The sequence below is a fragment of the Sphaerodactylus townsendi genome, linkage group LG06 (genome assembly GCF_021028975.2).
Source record: "Sphaerodactylus townsendi isolate TG3544 linkage group LG06, MPM_Stown_v2.3, whole genome shotgun sequence".
Lineage (NCBI taxonomy): Eukaryota > Metazoa > Chordata > Lepidosauria > Squamata > Sphaerodactylidae > Sphaerodactylus > Sphaerodactylus townsendi.
In genome coordinates, this window is record NC_059430.1 from 41537872 (window position 1) to 41547016 (window position 9145).

A 9145-nucleotide genomic window follows, 5' to 3' on the forward strand; every position below is an offset into this window, starting at 1 on the left:
GCCCTAGCCACTGCAGAGGTTTTTCTGCCTGATTTCCTTTAAATGTACTAAGATTTGTCTTGCTAGCTTGAGCAAAAGTAGGATAATATTACATAATATAACTAGTGATATCATAATCTTACTACAAGCAGAAAGGATCTGTACATATGAGAATTATACAGTACAAGCGGGGGACTCAAAAGGGCATGTGGAGAGCATCTCATTTTCTGCTTCTCCATTACTTATCTTTTCCCTTCCCTGAAAAGGAAAGGGCAGAACCTCTTCTCCTTTCTTGCCTCCTTCTCTCTTTCTCACCCACCAGCCAAGCCTGCCTTTATCTGACCCCCTATGTCATCATGGGTTAGTCTGCTGAGAGCTCCTCAGATGAACAGGAAATGGAGGCAGAAGGCAGGGTGAGAAGAGAGGAGCAGCAGCAAGCAGAGGAGGCCTCCCTGTTTCTGCAGCCTTCCAGCTCAGGGAGCCTATCTGTGCCCGATGCCCAGGAGCAGTCATTGTCACTGGAGGGCTCACCAAAGCCACTGGAGCAGACACACAGAAGGCTCTGATTGGAAATACAAAGCAGACAACAGAGTGGCAGAATGTAACTACAGTACAGATAACTCACTGACAACTGTCAGTGAGATGGGGACATTGTGGGAGTGACTCGTCACACACACCCTGTTTATCTGTTGTGTGCTCTTGCTGTATCTCAGACTCCTGTTACCCTGGATTGTAGCCGTGCTTGACTCTGGACTTGGATTGCCCCCCTCTTGTACTGATGCTTTGGACAAAACAGTGCTCGACTCTGGACTGGTTTACTGACTGTGCTTACTGCCTCTGGACCTTGTATCTGCCTGCTTTTAACTCTGTTCCTCCAAGCTGTAAGCATCCCAGGGAAATGGAATGGCTGAGTTGCACAGTTCACACACCAGGGGACAGGTGGATGATGTGGTGGAGAATCCTCAAGCACTTTCAGAGAGCATCTTACTTTCCCCTGTATTCCCCCCTCCATACAATTTTCTCTTTCCCTTCTCTGGGCGGGGAACCAAAGCAGAATACATCATTCTCCTCTCCTCCATTCGTAACCTACAATGTGCAGTTTGGTACTGGTGGATGTCGGTATCACACCATCTACTCAAAAGTCAGTTTACAAAGCGAGTTTCTTAAAACTACAGGTGCTGCTTCTATTATTTTGGGGTGTTTCAACCCCCCAATGTGTATACATGCATGTTTTAAAGATTTCAATTTTTTCTGCAAACCCAGGTACAAGTGGGCATTAGATATGGCCAACTGAAGATTAGGTATATTGATATGAAATGGCTACAAAGGTTAGAAGACATACTGGGACGTTGAACCTCTGGACATGCAAAGGAATCTTTTTTGATCAGGGGGAGGGAAAGAGATACGTCCATTAATTACAATTGTTGTTCTTCGTTAGTGTTGCTCTAATGGCCTCCGACTTTACTAGCATCATTGTGACAGAGTCTGTTGTTCAAACCTCTATTGCTTTGCAGTGGTGGCTATGTTGCTTTCCGACATTCCTTTGCTAGAGCTACTTGAGAGAATTCTCCAGCACACTTGGACGCTGCCTTCCTCCTCCAGGAGCAAGCTTTCTTTTGGAAGTGGCTAGCTGAAACACTTCAGTAGCCTCTGCTTGACTACTGACAGCTTAACTCTCTTAACTAAGCAACATGTTCCATGAACTAGAGGTTCCAAGGGATAGCTATGGCTTTTTGTGAACACGCTATTAAGAAGAGATTTGTTGCTTGTCGGCCTTCGGACAGGTTCTGCCTGTGTATCTTGCAGTTGTTCATTTTTAAGCAGGGGCAGGATAATCTTTAAAATCTGTTGTGTTTCTGACTGATATATTGTAGCAAATCACTCTATTCTATAAACTATATGGGTAGTGTATGTAAATGAGGCAAACAACATGACATGTGGCTTTGGAAACAGCTGACTCAAGATCTCTTGGGGAATTAAAACTTTCATTATGTGAACTGTAATCCGGATGCTCTCTCATTGTTCTTTGATGTTTTGTCAGTGTGCTGGAATAGATGTGTGAATGAGTCCTGTGAATGTGAGCTTAATGCCATGCAATTCCATAATCCTCTGAAGGAAGCATCAGCTTAGAGCCATAAGCTGTCCTATTCAAATGAGGATGACTCAAAAGCATATTGTATAGTTCGTGGTATATATTCACTCATTTTGACCTCATATGCCCTCTGTTGTAAATGAATAACCTAGGGAATATATTGGATGAGCTGCCACTTGGTCAGTTGCCAATTTTTGGAAGACTCTGCACAGTGGCCTTTTATGCTAAAGACCTGTTTGCTTCTTTCCTCTTCTTCCATCCCAATCTCTCTGTGTGATTGCTTTCTGAAAGGTTCATCATGTAATCTGTCTGGAGGTAGATCAAGTCTTCTGTGCAGTTGCTTTTAGAAAGAAGAAGCCAACATTGTTCTTTGGTAGGTGACATCTTTGTGAGAATCATTCAAAATTGGGAAAACTCTGGAAGGAATGTGTGGGATGGGAAGATTTCTTCCATGCTAATACATACCGATACTTTTATATCCAGTCAGCATCCTTCAGTTTCTAAGAGCCTTCCTTAGGCAGAACCTCTCTTCTTCCCTTGTGAAGTTTATTGTACGTCACATGGACAAACATGGGAGGGAGCTCCCACTGTCAAAAGAGGATGCCACTTTGTATCCGTTGGCTATGCGGCATGTCCTGTCCTTGGTCATCAGTCTACAGAACCTTTTGGTTCAGGTATAAGTCTACTAATATAAATAAATGTTTACCAACAACAGTAATCTAAAATGCCAGTCCAAAAAAAAAATCTTTCCACTGTCTTCTTCATTTGAACTGTTGAAATAGTGCGAAACCCGGTTGAATTCATTGCGACATTTTCAATGCAGATTGAGTATAAACTCCAGAATGTTTATTAAACCTGCCTTGTCCCTCAATAACAAGTATTTTATGACTTCCCTAGTAAGAGGCTATTAAACCACCTTAAGGTGTCTGAGCAGGATTTTGCACTCTGTTGACAGGATGCAGGAGAGGAACATATAGCTATATCACCACATGTTATAGCGTGAAGCAAGTACATGATAAAGACCCACTTTAAAGCTGTCTTTAATTGGATTTCTCTGACAATAACTGTGTCCACTGTCGTCTTTATATTCACAGAAGGACTTGTTGCTGTCACAAACTGTTATTGGCTGCCTGGAAATCTTGTTGGAATACTTATATGGAAAGAACCAGGGCATTGGTACAGTCTTTGTCTCTCTTATTTGGGTTCACTTTATTTTGCTTCATGGTATCTGCACTTGGAGTGATGGGTTGGGGACCTGCTAGTAAAACTCTTTCTTAAGGCTTATACCCTCCTTTTCCAGGGGATTTTCTGTCTTATATTAGGTGCAACATCATAATGAAAAATGGAAATAGAAGGTATCACTTCTAAGAACCTCATTGTCTAGTTATTCCTAAGGTGCTACAGTCTAGATTGTTAGGAAGAAGTACCTCCGCATGGATGCAGGCAGGATCATGAACTTTTCTAAGACTCTGTTGCGGGGGTGTGTGTGTGTGTGTTCAGTGTCACATGTTTTATCAGTTCTGTCGTAGTTGAAAGAGGACAATAGATTGGATTCTGCATTACCAACATTCTTCAGTGCATAAGGGAGCTAAAGGGCAGAAAGGCAGGGGAACACAGACATTGTAAAACAAAATACAATGCTAGCAGGCCCTTGCGCTAATGGAAAGGGTAGAGGAATAGGGATGTTTCAGACATCCAATGCCTGTTAGGGATCCACCTGAGACAGAAAATGCAGCAGCTAGTATTGAGGGATGGAGAAGAGTGCCAAACTAAGGGATATTGGTGGGAAAGTATATAAAAGAGAATATTTAAGATGAATGACTACTAGCAGCCTATAGATGTGAGACACAATTCCTAAAAATAGAAAATCCCAGGTGTGGGGGAAGGGCAAGCATGAGGGGAAATTCAGTTTGGACTGATGTAGTAATGCACTGCTGACCCAGCAACACCGTAGTAGAACGTTGGGACGCCAACGGACCTACGGCCTTCTGGTCGCACCGCACCCCCACTCCTCATCCCCCTCTGAGTCACGGGTCATGAACTATCTGGCTCAATCACCGGGCGCAGGGACAATGGTCTTGCCCCCAGGTGAGGATTAGGCTCAGACGCTTACGCTCCTCTCCGCACGTAGCCAGGTGAGATCATGCATCACATGATGATCTCCCGACCTCCCGTCTCCCGCTCTCCCGGAACTCCCCCCGGTCCTCCCTCCTACACGCCCCCGATAGAATAACAATAAAAGGTGCCAGGAACCAGCACGCGGGAGACTCGCTAGGAACACGGACCTCCGGTCTCCCGCTGCTGGCGATCTCCACCAGATGTTATCTCCGCGTCTCGTCTCGTTCTTACGCTGACCACGTGGGTCGACTACAAGCTGGTGCCGAAACCCGGGAATCCTCGAACCTCCACCCTGCTCACCGTCGCCTGGGGAAGGGCCGCGATACCGAAGTCCGCTGGATCGGCGCATCCAGGGACCACCGTTTCGGTATCGCCTGTCCTCTGGATCGGCGCATCCAGAGACACGCGTCCTAGGACACTCTCTCGTCCGACGGAACACCGGTGAGTATGGGAGCTTGCAAAAGCAGGGCTTATGACAAGCACGTTGACGAACTGATCTCCGCGTCTCGTCTCGTTCTTACGCTGACCACGTGGGTCGACTACAGACTGATTATATGATAAATAGTTTTCCAGGCATAAACTCCATTTATACACTTTTTCTCCAAATGACTTATATTATTTTCCATTCCTTCATTTTATTACAAGAATCCTGTGAAGTCAGTTAGGCTGAGAATGGTCCAAGATCATGCAGCTAGTTTCCCTGACAGAGCATTTGAAGTTGTTCTCCTAAATCCTAGCCTGACACTGTAACCACTACACTGGCTGACTAGAGTGCCAATGACATTAAAGACTCATACAGCTGCTTTATGATGTTAATATGGTCCAATGTGAAATTGATCAAGTATGTGTTGCAATAAGAAAAAAGCAAAATAGGCATCACTGAACAATTTTGGTTCTACATTTGTCCGTGATCCAGCTTCATAAATGACTAATGTAACAGCTGTATGTTCTCTGAATGTTTTCTTTCCTCCTCTGGTACTGCTTGATTGTGAATAAATTAAAGTGCTTAAATTCTACTGTGGCCAGCAACAACTACTTTCTGATTTACATAGACAGTAAATTTTATATTGATACTGCTTCTGTTTAAGAAGCCTGATTTTTAAATATTTTCTTGATGACATAAAATAAATTTTAAGTTCATTTGCACAAATGCAGTCAGTTGGAATCTTTTCAGCTAGATAGTTTCTGAAAAAAACTATCTGAGACTGGTTCCTCCGTTTCTAGCAAGACATGTTGCTTCACAACCATGGAATAAATTTCTGCTGGTCACACTTCTGAATGGTGAGAATTCCTTTCTTCATCCTGAAATTCTCAGACTTGTTACTTTGGTGAGTACATGGGATATAAACTATTACCTTGCAAATGTATAATGTTCTTGTAGTATAGTATGCCTGCATTCATTCATATAGCCTACATCAAGGATGAGCAACATACAGGCCCCATGAAATACTTTTTATATGACTTTTTAAATTGATTTGATGTTTAGTCTGTTGCTGTTTCAGATTTATTATATGTGTATTAGTTTAGACTTGTAATTTTAAAGCTACATTTGTGACATTTTAATGCCTGAAAGGTAGGATACATAGGCCGATTACACATTTCGAGGTTCTCACAGTCTTTGTCTCGGGGCATGCTCGGCATTATTATCCACCATGCTATTTGCTTCAGGGCAGGCATTACCCATCAGCTGACTTTGCTTGCATCCGGGGGAGGGGGATGTTTCGCGGATACTTTATCATGCAAGTGTGCTTTAATTTTTAGTGAAATCTTTAATTTTTATCTTTAATCTTATCAGTAGATATACCAATCTATCGATAGATTGATATAAAAAAGATGAACTTAATAAGAAAAGTCTTGAATACGGCATCTGTAAACTTTGCTTGAACACTGATTGTCTTTTATGGTGGGAAGTGAGGTAGGAGTAATGGTAGCGTGCAAACTGCAAAACCACAAAAGGATAACATGAAATGCCATTTACCAAGCTTCCCAGGTTTGTGATCGTCCTTCTCCAGATGTACTGTAAACCCAAGCATCAAGACCAATGAGCTTTTCTCAGTGTGGTCTGCAATCACTGATTTGGACTGATTGACTAGTGTTATTATTTTTACATTTTTAAGTATTAGTATCTATTTATCAATCTATCAATATGGTTATTTAATTCTTATATAAAGATCTAAAGATATGCAGGAGTGGGGAGGCCACGGCCAATAGAAATGATACAGCAGGATAAGCGGGAAGTAGTCGGCAACAGGGAGGAGAGGAAGCATGCAAAGCAGCGTGAGGGAGTGTGTGTGTGTGTGGGGGGGCTAAGACTAGACGGGCTGACTGGAGGCAGGGAGGGAAGAGGTCCGGTGCGAAGCTGTGCCCACTGGCAAATTTGTCCTGCTCTGGCAGCGAAGCAAATTAAAATCGTGCTATAAGTGGATTTGCTTGCTGCAGAGAGAGTGGAAAGTGAAAGTGGGGCTAGAAGAAATACATCCATACAAGAAATCTTGCTGTGGTAAACATTCGCCTCCACCTTGGGTATAATTGGCCATATATTCTAAGTAAAATATTAATTTTAAAGTATTTAGACTACATAACAGAGGGAGCTAATTGAAGTATTAATATAAAAAGGGTCACGAGCAAAACTTTAATATGAATTAAGGTCGCCAATAAAATTTCAATCTTCAGAGGTGTTGGTATATTTTCCTCTTCCTTTCCTGTGACTTCTAGACTTAATAAACACCTCTGTGTGTGAAGAAATGGTTTTCCTTTCTTTGCTGAAAACACACATTCATGTGTGCTGGAAGTTTATTTCTGACATAAGCCTTTACAGAATCATTAAACTGAAAAAAATATTCAGTTGGCCCTCTATCTCTATCCCCATCCCCTGCCCAAAATATGACAAGTAATTACATAGCAGTTTCTAACATACTTGAATATCGCTGAGACATTCTGGTGCAATAAAGTTTGTGGCAGCTTTGGCTGTCTGCTAGCGGATAAGTCTGTTGGAATTCACATATAACTTACCTTTTGTTTTGGTTAAGTATGTTCAGTATCAGAGCACCGATCTTATTTCTCTAAGTGAAATTAGCCATGTACTTGAAGAAGCTTCAAATACCAAATTGTCAGAACTTCCTGATTCTACAGTCAGAACTCTTCACTCCTTTCTTCTCCAGGTGAGCTCTTTGGTAAAGGTGATTGAGTAATAATGAGCGATTGCTGACTGTGAAGTCATGAGAAAGTGGTTCCAGCTTATGCCTTTTTTTGTTAGTTGTCAGCACAAAAAAAATTTGGACAGGTGGGTGATTGTGACTCCAGAAGCAAAATGTCTACAGCTAGCACCAGGTCAAAAAGAGTAACCTTATGCTATTGGGAATGCAGCAAAACTATATGTGCACGTAGATACTAGTCTCCTTTCAGTTCCTCTCAGAAGGAAAGTAGACCAGGATTGGCAACTACTACGCAAAAATGAGGCATTTTGACATTAGAAGAGTGAACTGGGTAAAAGACTCCTTCTTTATTGAAAGACTCTTCCTGTATGATTTCTGTGTTTTGGTTTAATGCTATAGTGTTAAACCAACAGCAGGGAAAATTGCTCTCTGTGGATGCTTTTTATTGCTGTTGGACATGCCCTGTATTGCTATTGGAGGAAGTGAAGGAATAAACTTGGTAATTATTTCCTTAATACCTTTCATTTCAGTGCCAGCTTCTTAATGGGAAATGCCAGCTGAATTCAACTCAAAGAGCATCTATCCAAACCTTGCTGGAAAGTCTTCCCTCAACAAGCAGGACTCAACTGACCCATCAAAACATTGTGTATCCTTTGGCAAAAATTGTCTGAGTGTCAGATGCAGGCAGCTGCATGGCTTGGAGGGAAGTTCAGGATAGGTTTGTTAGTCGTTACCTATTTTATGTAGAGGAGTCTATTCGCTTTCTTTTTTCTGTCCGTCATTTTGTGATTTTGGTCTTTTTTACCATTTGAACTCAGACACAGTAGGATGCAAAGAAAATATTAGATAAAAAGAAATATAGTATAGTAGCCGGAAATGTACTCTTGACATTAGGTATGTTATAGTACTATGTTGTGGATGTTTTCATAGGATGGTCAAAGGCAGGTATTTCTTTTTCATTTTTTCCTTATTTTTATTCCTTTGTGGGTAAAGGAGATTTGCAGTAGAAGGTTGCTGCTGGAAGCTCTCCTGCTAAGCTTTGAGAATAGTTTGTTGTTCGGTTCAGCAGTAGTTTCCAAAATATGAGGATAAGCAGCAGAAAAGAGAATGTTGCAGACAGTTCTGTCACTTACAGTAGTGACTTATGTACTTAAAAGGAAAGTACAGAACCAAAGTATATAGTACTACCGTTAATGTGAGAGCGGATACCGTTTGAAAGAAATAACTGTGAATACTAAAGCAATCTGTTCAGCTCCCTTTTTTGGCTAAAGAAGAAACATTACTAGCTGGACAAATATAATCCAAAAACTTTAGTTATGTGAGTTTCTGAAATGGAATGAAACACATGTCTTAAATCAAGTGACAGATTTGTAGCCAAAGGCTTCTGAGCATAACTGTGTATGTGTATGCATATATGTATGTGTAGTGAATATATGTATTCTCAGCAGTATACATCTGCAGGTCTTATTTCCTTTATTTTTTCACCCATACCTTGAATTCAGATGTCTTGGAGGAGTGGCTGTGTCTCTCTCTCACATTACAGACTGAGATAAGGAAACCAATAGTACTGCACAGAAGCACAATGAATGGATACAGTAACTTGCCTCTGCAACTTCTTTCCAGCCAGCAAACTTAAAGAAATACAGTGCCAGAGATGAGAAATTGCTCCAGAAACAACAGTTGATTTAGTAAGCTGTTCAGTATACAACTCTGAAAGAAAACTTTAAAAATAATTTTGCCTTGGATAGTCTGTTCATTTCAGGCTTATTTTTATAATTAATAAATTCACTAAGCGCTTGAA

At 41.5% G+C, this 9145-nt stretch overlaps 1 protein-coding gene across 1 annotated transcript in view; it reads left to right on the forward strand.

The window, feature by feature from the left end:
- Positions 1 to 9145, forward strand: part of MEI1 (meiotic double-stranded break formation protein 1) — a 51325-nt gene extending 42180 nt beyond the window's left edge. Inside the window, exons 24-31 of the mRNA XM_048501539.1 lie at positions 1494 to 1604; positions 2391 to 2444; positions 2555 to 2745; positions 3166 to 3247; positions 5414 to 5517; positions 7219 to 7350; positions 7875 to 7990; positions 8847 to 9145. Coding sequence (XP_048357496.1) covers positions 1494 to 1604; positions 2391 to 2444; positions 2555 to 2745; positions 3166 to 3247; positions 5414 to 5517; positions 7219 to 7350; positions 7875 to 7990; positions 8847 to 8892 — 836 coding nt within the window. The 3' untranslated portion in view covers positions 8893 to 9145. The remainder of the gene's footprint in view (positions 1 to 1493; positions 1605 to 2390; positions 2445 to 2554; positions 2746 to 3165; positions 3248 to 5413; positions 5518 to 7218; positions 7351 to 7874; positions 7991 to 8846) is intronic.